Source organism: Styela clava, chromosome 6 (genome assembly GCF_964204865.1).
Source record: "Styela clava chromosome 6, kaStyClav1.hap1.2, whole genome shotgun sequence".
NCBI classification, from domain to species: domain Eukaryota; kingdom Metazoa; phylum Chordata; class Ascidiacea; order Stolidobranchia; family Styelidae; genus Styela; species Styela clava.
In genome coordinates, this window is record NC_135255.1 from 17886567 (window position 1) to 17908700 (window position 22134).

The 22134-nt window shown below is 33.7% G+C and overlaps 1 protein-coding gene and 1 long non-coding RNA gene across 2 annotated transcripts; both read right to left on the minus strand.

Moving 5' to 3' along the window:
- Nucleotides 1–12964: 12964 nt before the first annotated feature.
- Nucleotides 12965–15392, minus strand: LOC120331851 (uncharacterized). Its single transcript, XR_013476814.1, has 2 exons — nucleotides 15270–15392; nucleotides 12965–13801 (listed from the first exon to the last, which is right to left on the minus strand). It is a non-coding gene; the product is annotated as an uncharacterized LOC120331851 (long non-coding RNA).
- Nucleotides 15393–16138: 746 nt separating this feature from the next.
- Nucleotides 16139–22084, minus strand: LOC144424587 (uncharacterized). The gene is made up of 2 exons (XM_078114010.1): nucleotides 17424–22084; nucleotides 16139–17269 (listed from the first exon to the last, which is right to left on the minus strand). Exon 1 carries the CDS (start codon nucleotides 22044–22046, stop codon nucleotides 20763–20765), a length of 1284 nt encoding a protein of 427 aa, XP_077970136.1. The 5' UTR covers nucleotides 22047–22084; the 3' UTR covers nucleotides 16139–17269; nucleotides 17424–20762.
- Nucleotides 22085–22134: the final 50 nt, after the last annotated feature.

The window sequence follows — 22134 nt, forward strand, 5'->3', positions numbered from 1 at the left end:
AATTAGCTGTTTCAAATTGAAATAACAAGTAATAGAGCGGTACTTAATTTATTCGAATTCAACGATTAAAAAAGAGCAACTGATGAAGCACCTATTTGATTCGTGAATATTGTGGCGAAAGTGATGGAATTTGAGAGTAAACTCCATGGCCCTTTGTATGAGCCCTCGCCGAAAAAAAAAACACAATCGCCAAAATAAATGCCCTGTTGAAGTTTTAGTAATTTTTTTAGATTGCATTGGAAATTTAAATTTTCAAATTCGAGCTCAAACTGGATAGTTACATTTTTATTTTATTTTTTCAAAACGTTGAGGGGGTGTTTTTTTGAAATCGCACATTTTTGCATTAATAGCGGGAGTTTCCCACAAAAGATCCAAGTTTACAAATCTTGAGATTTTGACTGCCAATTCGTAAAATGGACAAATACTTAAGGCAATTATAAATATTAACCATTAGACCAGTGTCGCTATTCGCCAAATGTTAATTATTATGGCGAGCATTAAAAGCACAAAATGTTAACGTAGATCAAAAGAATGGATGGTTGTAAACATTCCCAATAAAACATTGTAAATATGTTGCCGGGCATGACCCGCTACAAGGATTGGCTATCTTATGAACCAAGTAATGCGATAGGTTTGCGGGGGTTATATTATGTTCCGTCCTTGTTGGGAATCAAAGGAAAACAGATTACAAAAGCTTCCAATTAAACCAATCCGTCATCAATGTCGAAAAATATTACAAAAAAATATGAATTCTTATAAGGACAGTAAAGAGTCGACAGGTAACGTGATAGGCACTCGCACGTCGTGGAATGTTTCCGGCAAAGAATTAGCTGTTTCAAATTGAAATAACAAATAATGAAGCAAGACTGAATTCATTCGAATTCAACGATTAACAACTAACGAAGTACGCCTTAGATTCGTGGAAATATGGCGAAAGTGAAAACAACACAATGGCCATCGCTTAAAATGAAAATCGTTTAGGTGAGGTTTAGTAACCATTTCAGATTACGTGGGAAATTCAAATCTTAAAATCATTTTTAACCTGAACACAAATGAAAAATCGTGCATCCAGTGCATCCAAGTAATTAGCCAACGAATCAAACAAAAAACACGAATTAGTAAAAGAAAAATAATCGACTAACAACGGAATTGATAGGAGGTTGGAAAGAACTCACGGACTCTCCTGGCACGAAAAGGGTTGACATTTACCTTTTATATTATTAAACATGTTAACTTGTTGTAACTAATAATCTCATGCAACAATAGTAATGTGACACATATGAGACCAAATTTTTTTAATATTAAACAGCAGTATATCACTATGGCAGTCAAGTGCTTTGATCGCCCTGATTATTACTTAAATAAACGAGGTACAGGTAATATAAGTCGTTTGAGGGGCAAAGTTGAACAGTTTAATAAATTATTATTATTGATACTCGACATTGGGAAATACATATTTGCGCAGGGAATGGTTACGATTTTTTCACAAATTATGACCGTATCGGTTGTTATAGGTGCTGGAATAAGTCTACTCATTTACGACATCACTTGACGACCTTGCAACGTCCTCCAAAGCGGTACCAACTGTGAACAAATATCAAGCTTGGCACCTTACCGGAGAAATTATATAAACGTGGTAGATCAACGAAAATAGTATGATCACACTAAACGTGGAGAATGAAGCGACAAAGGAAATGTTACAAGGACAGTAGTGCGTCGACGGGTAACGTGATAGGCACTCACTCGATCGTCAGAAAATTATTTTTAAATTGAAAAAACAAATAATAAAGCAGGACTTCATTAATTCGAATTAACAACGAATAACAAAGTACAACTGACAAAGCACCCATTTGATTCGTGGAAATGTGGCGAAAGTGAAAAAAACACAACGGCCATCGCTTAAAATATAAAAAAGAATAATCGTTGTTTAGTTAAGGTTTTTATAACCATTCCAGATTACATGAGAAATTTAGGTTCTCAAATCTTTTTTAACTCGAACCCTAACTGGATGATTACTGCGTTTTTTTTTATTTTTTCACAAATTATGTCCGAATCGGTTGTTACAGGTGCTGGAATAAGTCTACTCACTTACGACATCACTTGACGACCTTGCAACGTCCTCCAAAGCGGTACCAACTGTGAACAAATATCAAGCTTGGCACCTTACTGGAGAAATTATATAAACGCGGTACATCAACGAAAATAGTATGATCACACTAAACGCGGAGAATGAAGCGACAAAGGGAATGTTATAAGGACAGTATTGTGTCGACGGGTAACGTGATAGGCACTCGATCGTCAGAAAATTATTTTTAAATTGAAAAAACAAATAATAAAGCAGGACTTCATTAATTCGAATTAACAACGAATAACAAAGTACAACTGACAAAGCACCCATTTGATTCGTGGAAATGTGGCGAAAGTGAAAAAAACACAACGGCCATCGCTTAAAATATAAAAAAGAATAATCGTTGTTTAGTTAAGGTTTTTATAACCATTCCAGATTACATGGGAAATTTAGGTTCTCAAATCTTTTTTAACTCGAACCCTAACTGGATGATTACTGCGTTTTTTTATTTTTTCACAAATTATGTCCGAATCGGTTGTTACAGGTGCTGGAATAAGTCTACTCACTTACGACATCACTTGACGACCTTGCAACGTCCTCCAAAGCGGTACCAACTGTGAACAAATACCAAGCTTGGCACCTTACTGGAGAAATTAAATAAACGCGGTACATCAACGAAAATAGTATGATCACACTAAACGTGGAGAATGAAGCGACAAAGGAAATGTTATAAGGACAGTATTGTGTCGACGGGTAACGTGATAGGCACTCGCTCGCCAGAAAATTATTTATAAATGGAAAAAAACAAATAATAAAGCCGGACTTTAGTAATTCGAATTAACAACGAATAACAAAGTACAACTGACAAAGCACCCATTTGATTCGTGGAAATGTGGCGAAAGTGAAAAAACACAACGGCCATCGCTTAAAATATAAAAAAGAATAATCGTTTAGTTAAGGTTTTTATACCCATTCCAGATTACATGGGAAATTTAGGTTCTCAAATCTTTTTTAACTCGAACCCTAACTGGATAATTACTGATTTTTTTATTTTTTTCACAAATTATGTCCGTATCGTTGTTACAGGTGCTGGAATAAGTCTACTCACTTACGACATCACTTGACGACCTTGCAACGTCCTCCAAGGCGGTACCAACTGTGAACAAATATCAAGCTTGGCACCTTACTGGAGAAATTATATAAACGCGGTACATCAACGAAAATAGTATGATCACACTAAACGTGGAGAATGAAGCGACAAAGGAAATGTTATAAGGACAGTATTGTGTCTACAGGTAACGTGATAGACACTCGCACGTCGTGGAATGTTTCCGTCAAAGAAATAGTTGTTTCAAGCTGAAATAACAAGTAATAGATCGGGACTAAATTTCTTCGAATTCAACCATTAAAAAAGTGCAACTGATGAAGCACCCATTTGATTCGTGAATATTCCGGAGAAAGTGAAGAAATTTAAAGAGTAAACTTCATGGCCTTTTGTATGAGCCCTCGCCAAAAAAAAAATTCGACTGCCAATTCGTAAATACCAAATATTTAAGGCAATTATAAATATCAACCATTTCATCCGCGTCCGCTATTCGCCAAAAGTTAATTATTACGGCGAGCACTAAAAGCACAAAATGTTAATGTAGCGCGAAAGAATGGCCGGTTGTAAACATTATCCATAAAACATTGTAAATATGTTGCCGGGCAGGATCCGATGATTGACTATCTTGTGAACCAAGTAATGCGATATGTTTGCGGGGGTTATATTATGTTCCGTCCTTGCCGGGAATCATAGGAAAACAGATTACAAAAGATTGCGTGTGTGTTTTATCGCGCACGGCGATTTACTTTCGAACTCATTTGCCCTAATTAAATCAAACCGTCAATATTGACACCAAGCACTTTTATCCGTACGAGTACGCCCCTTCCAGATTAAAGTTCGTGTAGGCCAGTGGCCTTCCTTGTCGATAATTTGGTTATTATAAATCCGTTGGCTTCAAAAAGGCCATCAGTGACCATGGCGAATACGCTTGACTGAAAATTATTCATACAAATAGATCTGACATATTTTCCGACAGCAAACACAAAGAAAGTATAATGCACGACAGTCTAACATCATTTTAAACGTTTTATAACATTTGGAAATACGTCAGGATACATGATAATGGTAGTTCTTCAAGTTGAAAAATGAGTACCGACAACGAAGAAATATAACAAATAATTCTCTCACCATTTGATTGTCAACGATTACATAAATTTTAATCTATTACAACTATCCAGGTGCCGTATTGTGGTATTTTCACGGAATGTATGCATAGTGAACATCTAATTCTTCAATTTTGTACAAATTGTAATATAGTCGTAACTTTGGACAATAACTGGACATTATGTAATCAGAGAATCCCATTTCTGGACAAGCTCAGATTAAACAAGAATTTTGCGATCATTTCAATCGTTTTGCATCATTATTTATGAGACTATTTATCAATTAATATCAAGCTCGGAAAGGTAAACCAGGAAATTCATGGTATTGTTTGCGCAAATTACAATTTCTATGAATACGCGTTGACATAGCAACTTTAATGATGAAAATTTGCAATTAATTGAATCTTGGGACGGATAAAGAATCCAACGCAAAAGTATGTCAATCTTAATTTACTCTTATTGCCGAGAATGGGATAATGTTGGAGCGCACATAAAAAACGTGCCGCGCGTACGATCAATGCTTATAAAATTCTCTCTTCATGGCTGGTTGACAATGTGGGACAAAGTAACTTATCTTTTGCGCAATGCATCGCTTGTTGAGTGAGAAAAAGGTGAAATCGAAGTCAACATACGGTCCATCCGCTTTACAGAAATATAACCCGCGTTAGCACAGTTCACTAATATTTTAGAAAATTCAGCAAATACGGAAATAATATGACAGAACATCGCCGTTATCTTAAGAAAAATAATATATAAACTTTCTTTCGACAATTCCCAAAATGAGTGAGAATATTCAAATTTCACCAAGTTAATCAAACTAAATTAGGCGTCTTATCCAAACCATATATATACATATACATTTTTATTACTTTGCTGATAATTGATAACTAAATTCAAGCAATGAGACGAGCTTACATCTTATAATTAATCAGGGTCCAGGACTCCAGGCGTCCAGCGTTAAGTAAAAATAGTATTTATAGTTTTTACATTAATTGCTTCAATTTTTTCTCAGAACAAAGCCCTAGCCCCTAGACAAGCAGGGCCTAAGTTTAGTTTTAACAGATTAGCATATTACCATATTTTTCTAATATGCCGTTCTATGTTTTGGCTCTGAACATTTACCTAGAAGGGCTAATGGGGGATCATTATCACACTCCTCTAATTTATGTTTTATATTTCCACTCAGAATAAGGTTATATATAAGAGCAGCAAATCCATTTCTTTTGAACAATCAGGTTACTAGGTTAACACTTTTCAAGTGTCACATTATAGGCCTATATTTACATAGTACATTTTAAAGTTTTTGACACTATTGCCCCAAATACTCCACATTCTATATTTCAGACATCAGAGAATAAACTTCATCAAAGGGTCAGCAATACTATCAACATGGTTACCTTGAGAAATTGCCTATTTATTGGAAAATATTAATGAAAACCTTACATCATAGTCTCTTGATCATTTATCACTATGTTTGTTTATCTTTAATGTGGCTTTTATACTGTTTGACACAAATACTATACATACTGATACTGAAAATTATAGTAATCTAGTTGATGCAATCACACAAAATTGAAGATTGTCGAAGTGTTTTTAATTATTCCCGTAACTTCCTAGTAAAATATAAAATCAAACACTTGCATATGTGCTTTCAATAACTTCAATTGCAGAATTCAACTTTGTTTTTATCTTACAGGTCATTTTCACCATATTACTTATTCATCATATGATGTTGCAGATATATATATATATATATATATATATATATACACAGACCTCGAAGTTTAGGGGAAATTTAGTACAATAAACATATTTTTATCAATCTAAACAGATTATGCAAATAATGTCAATTTTATAGTCAATTTCAATTTGGTCACATCCCTGGTTCACTGCAGGGTATTGTAGTGCAATTTGTAGTAGTGATATACCTGAGTCTGAATGAATAAATAAAATAAATGGTCATTTTCAAAATAACTAAAATTTAAACATGTAAAATTTTCATGTTTTGTATTTTCATCAGTAGTTTCTATTAATTCTATACAAGGCCAACGAAGTTCTACTATTTATCATATTCATAGTTGAACATCGAAATTACATTTTATCAGTAAATATTTGTCAATTTGAAGGCGGATAGTGGGGACACTGATTGAAAACTCTTCGACCTGGGAAGATAAAAATCCTAACAATACATACATTCAACTATCAGGAGTTACTTTATTCAAAATCTGATACCCAAAAGTCCCAATTTGGGGGGAAAGTAAAATGAGTGTTAATTCAACCTATTGGAGATGTGGAAAGGGCAAAACTCTTTAAATTATAAAGACAAAAAGTAAAACAAAAATTTGCAGCACACACAAAATTATTCTGCCATCATTTCCTATACTCTCACGTCATTTATAGTACTTTTTTGAAAAATGAATATTGTATTGCTCAATCATTATTGCAGTACAATTGTGTAACATATGATTCAAAATGATAAAAAAGCGACATGAAAGTTATACCGGTATTTGTTTTATATTTCATTTAGAATATAACAGTATTTTAAGTACGTTTCTTTTACAAATATTGGCAAATATTACAACGGTGAAAATAACTAATTTCATTACAAGCCCTGGATTCCTTTCTTAAACTTTTAAGTGTTACATTAGGACTGTACAAATTATATGTCCATTCAAGCTAGATGCAGGCTTAACCACATTGGTTTTCACTATTAAAAAATTATGCCCAGGTAACAATCTAGTTCTGGCTAACTACAAGTACTACCAGTGATGAACAAATCTTTTAAGGTTGATAAAAATTAGACAATACCTTATAGTATGTAAATCATTCAAATATTAGCAAACTTTGATATTTTTTGGGTATTCCGGTAGTATGTGTACCAGGTAATTTCATTTCGATTTTTCTTATTTTAGTTCTGTTACGAGTTCGGGGACTGTCTGTGTTATCCAAGTGAATATACCCGTTCCCATAGATTATGGTTCTTTCACACAACTTGATATAAACTAGGCGAACAAAATTAGTTACCTCCCTACTGCTTCTAGAATCAGAGTGTATATTCATTCAGCCTGGCGATAAATATTATAAATTCAAAGCGTTCATTACTAATGTCGATATGCTGATATCTTAGCGACAGAATGCATTTGTTTAATGACATTGAATAGATGCTATTGAAAAAAAATCGTGAACTGATTCTGAACTTTTGTCAAAGTTTCATAATCAGCAACACTAGTACTTACCCTAAGTTATTTCTTAGCATTTTTTTGGTGCCTACTAATTTGAATAGTAATAACTATGGTAATCAATTTCGAAGAAATTGTACAATACAAAATAGATTATTACCTGAGATGTCAGTAAACGATCAAAAAAATCATAAACAATATTCATCTAAAATTGGTTAACCAATAACCATTCTTATTGAAAATTTTGATCACCTTTTGTGTAATTTTAAATTACCAGAGCAATTGGGTGTGTTGCAGTGTCTTGTACTGCCTTAAGCTTTCATTCATTATACCCAGCAATTTAATTAAGAATTGATTTTCACTCCCTAGTATCACTCACTAGTGAAGTACTATTTATTCTAAGAGTACTGCTACATTTGTGTTTCAGAACTGTCTGTCCATCGAATTTGAATCTGAGAATCATACCCAGAGATGCCAACATAGCTCAGGTCTTACCACTATGCCATACCACCAGACAGATTTCAAACCTGGCAATACTTGGACACCTGACTCAACCTTCTATGGGTTTTATGAAATTAACTTGTAGTGACAAGGTGGAATTCATTGATTCCATATCAATTATATTTTGAATAACGTTATTTTTCTCATTTAAAATAGGTAAATGCTTTAAAAGATACACTTGTTAACTAGGTCTGAACAACTAAATCGAAAAATAAATTCTAGCTTTTAAAAGGTACTGTATATCATTATAGAATGCAATATTTGGGGAAAAAATATCTGATAACACATCATATATTACAAGCTGTGAGGTTTGAAAATTTTACAATTTTCGAATTTCAAAAACGATATTCTCTCATGTTATAATCAAAACCAAAAGAACTAGTTTTCAACTTTATTGCAATAATCTGGCCTATCCAAGTATGCCATTACTGGTATTTTCTAGATAAACGATGTCATAGGTCAGGGTGGTCCAAACCAAGGCCCGCCGCTTCATTATCTGTGGCCCGCGTCACATTCGGAGAGTAATCAAAATATCGCATTTTGTGTTGTTTCGTCATAAAATTAATCAGAAAAACCTTTTGACATATTTTCATCACTGATGTCACTGCATTAAATAGTGTTATGGCTGGCTTTCTAACTTTTTGGTCGGGCCTGATAACTACCGTATCGTCACGCTAATAACCGAATTGCGTAAGTCATTTTTAGCAGTTTTGAGAAAAAAACGTAAAAAACTTCCTAATGGTATTGTTATGCCATTTAGAGTCAAGAATTTACCATGGTTCAATTTTTTGATCGTAGCCGGATTTAAGTTAATTTGTATGACGTAGTTATGACGTCATAATGGCGCACTGTGACTTAGGCAGAAATGTGTCTATGGCTTGGGGACATACGCAATATTGCAACTTGACTATATGCACCAGTCCGGAAAACTAAACAATCCAAAAACGAATGTAATTCTCAGTATCTACGATGTCTAATCCCCAAAGTAGCTATTCTGTTTCAACTACATTATTTTTTATGTTTAAAAATATATATTACATCAAGATAACACGCTCTGCACACCCGTCGAAATAAGACTAATACTAAATATAAAGAATAAAACAGCAATGCACCCATATATAAAAGCCAACCAAGGTGAATTGAACTCAGACAGTGAATATCACAAGTGCACGCCTTCCTATACTGAAGTATGCATTCAAATTTATAAGCGCTAAGCTAGAATCTGAGATGCAAAAACTCGAAAATCCCTCGCAGAGGTTATTTTGCATTTGTGACATCACAATAATCGTGTGGTAACAATGATAATTCATTATGACGAAACAATTGCACAAATGTACATGTCATACAAAATCTCCATTTTTATGGGTTTCGGAATTCCTAAAATAAAATCTGAGTTAACAGACAGGTGCGCAGCATTACACAAATATCTGTTTTATAAAAAACTCAAAACCGCCAAAAATGACTTACGCAATTAGGTTATTAGCCTGGCGGTATGTGTTTGCACAATAAAGGTGTTTGTTTTGTATTGCACTGTTTACCTATACTTGGCAATATTGTGGCCCGCGAACAAAGCAAAAATAATTTTGTGGCCCGCGGAGCCGACAACCTTGGACCCTGTCATAGGTAGTCGTTGAATTATTTGAGAGTATAGTTTTGCTCTTGCTTTTTGGCCACAATACACAGTTTCTGGTAAATCTGAGCAATTGTTTATCACAACTACAACTGGCGTTGTTATGTCCCTGTTAGATAACCAACTGAAGCCAAAATAGTCAAAAATCTTTCACACTGATATAAAAAAAAAACTATGTTTTGACCAAAATATGTCGCTGTTGTGCAGAAAATTTTTGTCATTACAATATTCAGAATTACAATATCGCTTGCCCAAATATTAGAAACTTGCCTCTGGCCCATAAAATATACTACAGTCAATAGAAATTTAGTAGTTGATGTAACGATTATAACCTGACTCATTCTTAAAAATGTTACACTCTAATTCTAATATGAAAATGTTTTGACCAAGGTAAGTATGTTCCTGTAGGTGCAGATAGTTTTTGTCGAAGACTTACAATATTGCTTGAGCAATTGTAGAGAACTGCCTCCTACGCATACAATAAAATACAGCTGATAGAAATTTAAAACCGAGTTGACGTAAAGATTCCAAGTATAATTATTTATTTATTTTTTAAATTTGAGTATTGAGTGATTAACTTCGTCTTAAAACTTTTTTTTCCAAGGAGAATAATCGCACATATTTAATTCAATTTAAAACAACTATTGATAAAATGGAGTAGATCCCTTTTATGTTTTGTGTTATACTAATTCAATATGAATGTGTCTAATTATGCCTTTTTCCAAGCTTGAACAGATACTTAGTCATGGTAGAGCATGCTTAATTTCTGCCGGAACCGATAACTCAACTACATTGTATTCTTGGTTTATGTAACGATATACATAGATCTTTTATTAATTAACACATTGTGAGAGTACATCCAATATATAATATTAATATTATAATATTCATGACAAAAAAGGGAAATTTTTGTAATAAACACACGGTGTATATCACTCATGTGCGTTTTTACAAATCTAAACATATAATTACCACTAAATTTTGTGCGTAACGAAAACAGAATTAACAAAAACATAATTGATTTAGTACTCGATGAGAATGATATAAATTGAATTTCGAATCACAGCCTTAAAAATGCACTACAATACATTTAATATTTCGATCAAAATTTTGCACACACAATAAATTTATTGAATAATATGATAATGATGGATATTTGTAAACTATAAATATTACTATATAATTACAACATCAAACTCAAAAAAGCTCTATAATAGGTAAATTGTGCTGAGCATATAAAAAAATATGCTCTCCATCGCACCCCTGAATACCCTGCGAAGGTTTGAATTGAATTTTTGCAAACCATATTTAATCATTAAGCTGAGTTATATAATTACAATACCAAACTCTTAGACTCGGTAATGGGCACATTGTGCTAAAAATTATAAATTTATGCGCAAGAGAATTGCTTGTCTCCTCACCTTCGTCGTAGGACGATTCAATCATTTACTGGTTGATTACAGCCAGCACCAGTCAGTGCATCTAAAACAAATGTGTTCCATGCTATGGTAATGCTAATACCATGCTATGACATGGTAACTTAACAAGAGACTGCTTGTCTGTGTTTCACCATGTGTTTAAGCCTCATTGTAGACTTGCCTTTTCCTCCAATAAATACGAAAATCCTAATCCTAAGTCTGAATTAATTAGTTATTATCTAGCTAATGCAGTAATGCCCACCCCTAATCCAGACTGGATTCCATGGCAGATGTACGCCCGAGGGCGCTAGCGCTCCACAAAAATGCACGCAAGCAAATTCAATTTTGCACGCCGAAAATTTGCAATTGCTCACCAATGTAAATCGGTTTAAATGGTTTTTAAATCAATAATCTAGTAATATAAAGATGCCAAAAAATAACTCCACAATTGTTGACTACTAGCTTGCAAGATTTGGCCTGATCGAAAAATGCGAAGCAAAAAACACCATATCGTGTTGAATGATAGGAATCCCGTGGGAAAGATGACCTCCTCACCCCTGCTGGCCAGGTATGGCTCTGATTCAGCATATTTTTTATACAATAATTTTACACGGATGTACTAAACAGTACCGGTATCTAAAGTCGCACAAACACTCTCAAAATTAGTGACAATATATAGAAATAATGTTTGGGGTCAAAGGTCAAACGTCCATTTTTGCTCTGATTTGACGTATTTTTCATCCATTAATTCCACGTAAAAACACTTCCAAATTAATGACGAATTATGTTCATTTTGCTCTGATTTAACATATTTTTCATCCAATAATTTTACGCGAATGTGCTGAACAGTACCGGTAACTAAAGTCGCACCATCACTCTTAAAATTAGCAACAAACTGTAGAAATAATGTTTGGGGGTCAAAGGTCAAATGTCCATTTTTGCTATGATTCAACATATTTTTTATCCAATACCGGTAATTTTACGCGAATGTATTGAGAAGTATCTTAGGTCGAAGTCAGTTTCACGCGGGCACAGTTGTTTTCCACGCCGTGAAGTATAAATGCACGCCAGAAATTCTTATTTGCACTTGCACACAGGATTTTCTGATTGCACGCCCGATTTCTCGTTCAAAAAGGCCATGAAATCCAGACTGGCCCCTAATCATATATATATTTATTTTCTTTGATTCTGTTTGAGTTGATAATTAAAGTTGAGTTAATCAGAAAAAATGAGCTCTATTCATAATAACATTTCTAATAATCAGAATCCCAAACTTCAGTGTGCTCAATATTTCTGTATCTAGCTTCATCAGATCTGGCTAGGCCAGTTCACCTAAATTCCTGTTTTGATATAGTACTTTCAGCATGTTAAAATGTTTTAGTTAGTTTAATGATATCGAAAATCTACCTAAAGCCCTTCTAGATTAAGTTCTATTTGAGTTAGATCTAGCTCAGAATTAGACTACCTTACAGTAAGTAAAAATAGACTGCTTGATGATTCCTAACTTTAGGTCGGAAGTTGCAATTTAGTCGCCATGGTTACGCTAAATAGACATTGCTCGTTAGTGCCATTTAGCGGCTGTTGATGGAGTTCCAACGAAATATCAAGTTAAAATCGTGAGACAGGTTGATTATGACTGATTTTATAGTTCACAAAAGCATTATATAATATTATTCATTGTACACCCAAACAAAAACTTCAAGCTGAGCTGAAATTATATAAAATGTACCGCTGTCAGAGGTCAGTTGTTGAAAGACCAAATTGATATATTTTGTTGTTCTATACTGTCACCTAGTGTAGACTTTTAAACGTTGGCAGTCGCGAATATTATTTATCAAAACTGCCTGCATGTTAGGGAATTTTTTCAGACTAACAAGATCTTCTGCGTGGAACCTGATTCTATGATTATTTCGCATTATATAATATATATACAGATGCTGCTATATTTAAACGCAAATAATTATGCAGAATAAAAATGTTTATTTTTGAAAAATTTTTAGACCATAAAGTACTGTTAATATAAATGGCACAAGCAAAAGATTCATGCCAAAAAATTTGATATATGTTATAGCCGTATCGTAATGTCCACAAAAATGGTTCTTTTGCGATAAAAGAAAGCAATTCAGTAAAAATATAATACATTCAAATATCCAATTAAAACATTCAACAGTAGGTTCTAATATTAGCATTCTAAAGAAGGCTCTTCAAATTGTATAGTTATTCCTGTTCACAATGGAACTAAAGTTGGCATTATCTATTAGAAACAATAAATATCCAGTTTGAAAGCCAGTCATTTGATAATCCATTTTGAGAAACTATATCAACGAGACAAAATTGAATTCTAATATAAAAATGACACACACAATAATTCCATCACTTAATATTAAGAAATATATAAATATAAATAAATACCTCATATTGCACCCATGTTCTGGAAAAGCATAAAATAAAGTTTTAAACGGGCATAGGTATGTCCAGGTTCACCAAAAACCATGAATAAAAAAGCAATAAGAATTTAAATCATGAATTATACTAGTTTGATTAGTTTCGCTGTTTTCAGAGTTAACTCTTTCAATATCTAATCCCTTTTTGAGTTGGTACTGAATGTCTGTGTTGTGTTGCAGGAGAAGAGGTATGAACTGCAAGGGCATTAGACATTCAGCCTGAAATTATTGTAGGAATGGAATGTTCAATATGACTCTTTTATCTACATGCTGAATTTGTAATTGGGCAATGTGTACATGTGTTCAGTCACAGAAACTTTTCATTCTTTGAAGTTCTCAACAAAGACACAAATCTGAAAAAAAAACATTGCATGCTCAGGCTCAGGCTAATCTGTGAAAGTTTCCTTTTTACGATCTTCTCAAAGGAACAAAATTTCGCTACTCAAAGAATGACCATGTGGCTTTTTTTCGCATACCAGTTTTGTACACTGTACAGCACTTCTTACCCTGTTCCCCCGAAATTTAGACATCCATTGTTTTTATTTCTCATACAAAAATCAAATGACAAATATCATATTTGTGATATCACACAACACAATCTTGAATAGTGGTGTGATCTTCACCTTATTTCAGGCCAATGAACCTCTCTTCTCACACACATTTTAAATTTATTTTAAGGGTAGGGTTTAATTAATATCATTTTGAAAATTCAAATTATTATCTTATTTTCAGGCCAGGTCTTATTTTCGAGGAAACACTGTAGTTGTGCGATGATTAGCCATTGCTGTGTTCTGTGTTATGTCATAAAAAAACAAAAGAAAATTAAATTAAAATCAAGTGGGTCGCCATAAGCTGTGGTAATACATAGTGGGTCCCAACTCTAAAAAGTTTGGGAACCACTGGTCTAACATGTTCACAATCACTTACGAGTTTGAAGTCAGTAACACCAAGTCGTGAGTCTAGTTACAGATCATCCAAGCCCCACAGCAAGTTTGTAAGTGAAGATAGCAATTAGTGGAGTACAAGTCCCAGTCATTTTATTCAGATGAAACAAGATACTCTGATAAATGATGACATTTATTCATTTATCGCTCAGTTACCAGCTCAACGTAGCATACATGTGTATCATTTTGCTTATTTGTTGTATTCGATTTTTGTCTGAGTCTGACTAGACCCTATATTCATTCTAATTTGAAACTTTTATTTCTATGAATAGAAAATGGAGCTGATTCAAACTAGTCGTTCTGACAAAACCGGTGCTCACTAGAGTCACTAATCAGATGCAGTATCTTTGGTACCTCACAATAGTACTTGATTTACAATTTTGATTGGATGAGAATCAGTTTAAGTTGCATAGGCTACAGCAATAGTTGATGAATTTTATGACCATTTTCAGCAGTTCAGTATAAACCTTGCAGAGAATTTCAGTAAGTTTCCTAACAATTCTTCTTGCCTAACCGGTAGTTAAAATTCATCTAGTGAATGCCCTCCCAAGATTTTTCAGTGAATATCAGCAGGTTGTAAATTTTGACGACAAGGAGAAAAGTGGTGCAATAACATACCATGAACTTAAGACAAACAGAAACAATAAAGGTGGATCTGAAAGGGTCGGGACCACAACAGGATAATACCTGCAAATAATTTTGAAAAAGTAGCTAATTTCAGCAACTATCTGTCAAAACCTCAGATATTACTCAATCTTATATTTAAGATATATTACTAATTGTGATTAGATTGCCTGGAAACTATTGCACGCTCATTTGAGTCCTCAGCCTTTTCACATTTGGACATTTAATATTGAATAGCAAAATGCACTCTCACTTTCAATTTAGATTGTCATACATAATGTTTGAGAAAGTTGAACGATATAGAAAATTTGCTTCAAGCCCTGCTGCATTGAGTTTTACCTCATTTTCAACCAGCGTGGCTCTGAACCGCCCTACACCAGGCAAGAATGAACACTTGAAAATATCTCGCTATCGACCGGAAACTAAAATTTTGTCGTCATGGATACTCTGCTTGTTGCCACCAAGCGGCTGTTGAAGTTTTACAAAATATCGAGATAGCTGCGAATCGTGTCGATTAACACTTGTTTGATGATTTACATTATATTTAATGATTTACATTACTATTTTTAAATGTACTGCAATAAAAAATACCCAGTATAATATATCGTACAAATAAAAATTATAGAAAAGTTTTTTCGGTCAGAGTTCAATAGTTCAAAAGTCATATGTGAGTTTTTCTGGTCACTATTGCCACCGAGTGTATATCTCAAGAACCTTTGCCTAATGAGACCAGCGACTGGATCTGTGGTACCGGTGCCGTATGTGTCTTATTAATAACAACTAATACAACTACTCACAATCTCATCTCAATATGACTGGGAATGATTGACATGCATCTGAAACAAATCGTTAGCTAACTAATCCCATACCTGACATGCATTGGTAACCGAGCGCGAGTCCGTGGTTCGTCATAGGATTAGGTAGTCTTATTGACTTTCCTCAGTTCATGTATTATCACAATTCTTAAAGACTACACCTGAACCTGCCACAAAGGGACATTGCTTATGCCCACCATTATATCACATGTTTTGCAAATCACATCATTTGCAAAAAACATCTTTTATAAAAAAAAAAATTCTGATACGGACTGAAGTTTTGATACCGACAGGACCACCATAAAAGTCATGTCATAATAAACATGAGTTGTCAAATAGGGCAATTTCTGGGGTTTGGATTAATTTTTCATATTTATGTATGTGGCTAATAAAAATAAAGTGACTTAGATTGAGCTATATGGTGAACGGCAGCTTCTTGCCCAAGCTAACTCAGATGAATAGTTATTAGTAAAACATTCTAGATTGGACGAGGTTCATGGGTTTCATTATACACCCTATAAGTTGATTCATGTATTCTCTCACAAAGAATCATACCTAATAAGATTCAAACGCACCTTGCAAAAATTTAGTTGTAGACGATCAAGGTCTTGGGCAGGGAGCCCCAGTCTATCACACTGATTATTTATTATACAGATGCTGCTACATTGACACAAAATATAACAAACAATTTGGAAAAAATTAAAATCATAAACATGTTTTTACTAAAGAAACTCGTTAGACTATGCAGGCAAAAGTGTAATGTTGGGATGTATGTTGCCAAGTTCGTTTTGTATAATAAAGACATAAATTGCTGAATGCAATAAATATTTCACTTTTGCAATAATTATATTAAGCAAAAGCCAATGCATATGGCAATTTCGAAAAATGAATTTTCTATCACGAGTCACTGTTCGCTTTATACAGGATAAACAATGGAGACTGATTGGGAAAGCAGATTTGCATGAAAATAACAATTCTAACAGGTGTTTTATCCACAATGGCATAATTAAAAGTTGACTCGACGGTACTCTGTACCGTAGTATGTGTACCAGGTTAGGGTTAGGACATATTTTTTTTACCGATTTCCATTATATTAGTTCTATTACGAGTTCGGGGGACTGTCTGTTTTAGCCAACCAAATGTATACCCCTTGACATACGTTTCAGTCACTTTACAAATCCTGATGTAAAATAGGCGAACAAAATTAGTTACCTCCATAATTCTGGACACATACTTCTCGATCGCCCACTTGACTAGTTTGTAAGCGTTCAGATTATTGAATTGTTTTATTCAGCCAAAGATTGCTATCAACATTAAACTGTAGATGAATCAGGTTTGAGACATCGCATATGAACAGCACATTTTGCTTCATGAAATTACACTTCTATCTAAGAGATATATAATGAACTAAATGCGAGAAATTCCAGAATATGGACTCCTTCTTTATTATATTGTGAATATGCATAAATGTTTAATTTCACTTTATTCAGTAATCAGTGGTTTATATTCTCATCATACTAATAGCACACTTGATATACAAATTGCAATAAATAATTAAAAAGCATTTCAGGGTGAGGTGAGCCGCAAGAAACCAAATTTGGTTATCTAGCAGCTGCATCCATAAGCAAGTCTAACAAGATAACAATAACAAAAAGTCGAACTGTATATATACAGTATTACAGGGAGTCCTCGGGTTATGACGGTCGCGACTTACGATGTTTCGAGGTTACAAACGCGCACTCCATAACGCTGTTTCGAGGTTACGAACGCACTTTACGAACATATACAGATAAAAAAGATCATACTGTACTTTAATATCTAAGCCTATAAACTGGATCATTGTGATTAAGAAAATCAGTGCTCTGGGCTCATTGGTTTTCGTTATTTACATCGTAAATGACGTACCCAATTGCGAACTATTACGATTATGAACAAATAATCACTAAGCTTCAGTTCCAGTGATACAGTACTGTACACAGTTTCAGTGATACTGTACGTCATTTTGGTTGTTTAAGCCGATTTTTTCGTAACTTGTTTGATCGTTTCTTTTACTTTTGCCCTTTGTTATGGACTCAAAGCAAAAAAAAGATGTTCAGATACTGTACAGTGTTTGCTTTTATTCACGTGATGTGGAATTGTTTTCTGTTTTTCTAATAAAGTTCTTATTTGCACAATTTGAACATTTTATTAGTGTACAGTACCATCCTTTACAATACAGTACAATGTGTATAGAGTAATTCATGCACTGTACCACTGTACAGTATAATGTTCCGACTTACACTGAAATTCGGGTTACACCGAGTCTCAGGAACGGAACTGCGTTGTAAGTCGAGGACTACCTGTATATAAGTTACTGACACACTATAATTCCTAATAAGCTCAGTAGCTTTTGATGCTTCAGTGGTCACTTGTAATATTGTTTAAAGATCAGTCTCTATTTTTCTTAGTTTTTTATATATTTTGAAAATCCCGGGATTGGACAAAAAAATTCAATTATATTTTTGTTCTTTTAGTTTATTTTTCTATTTTAAAAGTTAGGAATGATTAGGGATGTATAAATTGAAACATTTATAAGATTGCTATTCAAATACAACTTAAGTACAGCAGATGTCAATCATGATAAACAAGAAAAGCCGAGTGCAGTGGATGAAAATTTACAATAAGTATTGCAAAATAAGTCACTGTACATGTATCACTATTATTATAAACCTAATTTATAAACAACATCTCTTTTTACATCACATAGATTAGGAGCAAAGGGGCCAGTAAAGTCTTCAACCACCAATTTGCTCTTTCTGATTAGAAACATAATATCAAACCACAAGGCGGACTAAAGTCAAAATCCATCACCCAAGTTCAACAGTTATTTATTCTAAAGCTACTTGGAATTGTTTGATGACTTGTTGCGGGTTTGCATTCAAATTTCAATTCTTAACTTCAAAAGGATGCCACTGAGTTATGTCATATATCTTTTCATCCAAAGAGCATTACTAGTGAATAATTATGACCAGTGTTCCCTCTAAAGTGTGCGCGTGTGCGCGCGCACACAGCTTCCAGAGGCTGCGCACACGCATAGATTTACTGCGCACAGACGTATTTCGATGTAATGTAACAATATCCTCGGTTAGCAGGTTGAGTTTGTTGTTGCCCCACCCATTACCCGGTTAGAACGCCAAAATTTCTTCATTGGTTTTTGCACAAATATTAGTCATTTTCAAAAAAATGCGCACACACCAAAATTTCTGCGCACACATACTACAAAAAATTAGAGGGAACATTGATTATGACATCAAATTATGCACTAGCAATAAATATTCCTCATTGATTACTATGTCATACTGAAAAGTTGGGGGAAAATAAGAAAACAAAATAGAAGATGATAGCCACACAACCAGTCTGTGGGTGTTTTGATTATTAAACACCACAAAAAAAGGCCAAAGACCATTAAACAAGCTGTAAATGAATCAGGCTTGAGACACCACACACAAATAGCGCATTTTGTTCTATAAAAAATACTTTAATCTAAGAGATGAATGACATGATATGGAGCTCCCGAAGTATGTGCACCAAGATGTCGCACAAACTGAACATAGTATGTGAACCAAGTTAGGATTCAGATTCACATACTCCAGCAGCGCCCATAATATACCAAATGCAAAAATTACCAAATGTGTATTTTCTACTACATTGTAAATGATATATATATGTATGAATTTGACATTGGTGAATATCCGAAACCCATTGGGATAAAAACAATATGAAGAAGTAAAACAAAGGTAAGAATCAAAAATAAAATCCGTTTACAACAAATTAAGTACAATGTTGTCAATCATAATATAGTAATAAACGAGTTGAAGCTGAATTTTTTACCGAAATTTATAAAAATTTAAATAATATAAAAATTAATTGATGATAAATTAGTTACAGTCAGTGGGATAGAGTTATCGAGATAAATTAAAATAAAAAATGTTCCAAGCAAAAAAATGTCAAAACCTGTAAATAATAAAGTTGACATTACATACAAACTACTAGTCAATATTCCGTTATACAATATTTACAAAATGCGCATGACAATGAAATATTAGCCAAATGGTACTTTCAAATACCATGTGGCGTTTATTATGTGCAAGTCGGTCGCTGAACTCCTCGCCACCGTAGGGTGGTAAGCGCTGGTTGGTTGAGGCTTCCTCCACCATCAAGTCCAAGCTGAAAAAATAATATAACCAACTAATCCCATACCTGGCATGGTATGGTAACTGGACCAGAGGTCTATCAGCTATCAAATATAGACAAATATGTAAATCCTAAATGCTATAAAATATATAAATTTGGGCGCACTATAACAAAACAGAATAATGGTCGACGTAAAGCTTCCACATTATTTCAACTGATCCAAGGACAAGTTCGGGCTTGATAAAATTTTTTTAAGGTAACCATGGGATTATCATTAAGCAAGATTGCAATATAATTTATAAAATTGTACATTTGGCACATTGTGTTAACCGTTGGAAACCATCACAAAAAGAAAACAATACACACAGTAAATAATGGTGACCTAGAAGTTTTTTTTAAATTAGTCTTAGGAAGAGATGAGACTGTTCACGAAAATCTTTGCATAAAAACACCTATACAGGTATATGAGACACTCTGTTCATATATTAAAAATATACAAAAACAAATTCAATTTTAATGAATCGTATAAAGCCTTTAAAATACATCCTCTTCAAGATTATAGCTCCCCACAAGAGATTTTACAACACCCAGCGATTTGAAACTAAAATAAGCCAAGCTTATAAATACATTTACAAAATTTTCATATATTGTTCTATTGATATATGACAAAAAAACATATTAATGCATGTCTTGTAGTTGAAAAAGGTTCATCAATTATATATATTTTTAGGACCTGTTCCAAATAAGAATGAATTAGTTTATGGGTCAGCACTGTACTCTGCATACATATAAGTTGACTCAGGAGCACATTCACTAAAACTTTTGAACTCCGGAAGTCCTTCCACTTTCGGCCACATCTTTGAGTGAATGTAATAGAAAAAGCAAGAATACTTGGAAGCAAAAAAATTCCAAAATCCAGTTGAGCTATTTTCAAACACATGCTTAACATCCTCCTCATCCTCCAAAAAGTGAGTGTAGCGGTTGCGAAAGAAACGCATCAAATCATACAAAGAATGCTCTTTGTGATTTTTTTTCATTGCAATATTTTGGATTGTTTCAGGTTTGGCAATTCCTTTTTTTTTGTTCAATTTGCTCAATTCATTCTTAGATATCTCGAGAGATTCAATCCATCCATTTCCAGAGAATACAAATTCACCAGACATTTTATAATTTTCACGTAAATCGTCATCATATTTTGTTTTATATCCATCCGTAAATTTATCTTTCATCTTGAAATACTCAAAAACAGCACATACAAACAGACACTTTTTTGTCTCTGACCAAAAAAATGAATGACGCAAAATTTCCTCATAGTTTGTGTTCTCCTCACCATTGCCCTCTATTTTATATTCCCCATCGTACATATTAGTCACTAAATCGAAAGCTAAAATCGGTTCTTTGCAGCACAAAAACCCAGTCAAGTATTCAATTCGTTCAAGAGAAATATTTCCTTGTTCTACGTTTGTGTCTTCGCGTTTTGCTATATTTTTTTCTTTTATTAAAATAGATAATAAAGAAGACGCATTCACTCTTTGCCCTTGTTTACACATTTCTTTTAGTCCATTGAATGTTTTGTCATTTGGAGAAGTATCTTCTTTGTCTGATACACGACCATTAGAAAGGAGATAAAGTGCAAATTTTGCAAAGTATTTCAGGCTCTCAATGTTGTTGGGGGGCGCAGGACTTGCAATAGCGAACTGCTTTTTGTCTTTAGACAAATAGACACATGAAGGGTCAATTGGTGTATCATGCATGTACTTTAGGCATCGTGTCATTTTTTGAAGTAACTCAATACAATATGCAGTAGAAATTCTACTGTGCAGGTGTCCGCCATTGTTTGTACCATGTATTTCATTTTGACGTTCTTTAATCTGAAATCGCATTTCCATAATTTCTCGAATTGAACGATCGAATAAGACACTGTGTTTATTTTGATTTTCTCGTAAAAATGTCACAAAATGATAGACAAGATCCGAATCAAAGCGACTTGTACTCCATGTGTAATCCACTTGCCATTCTGAATTTCCCATATTCTCAGCCATTACAAATATTTACAATTTGTTAAATTCATCAATACATCTATTATGCTATATCTAAAAAAATGACAAAAGTTTGTATTTTAAAATCATA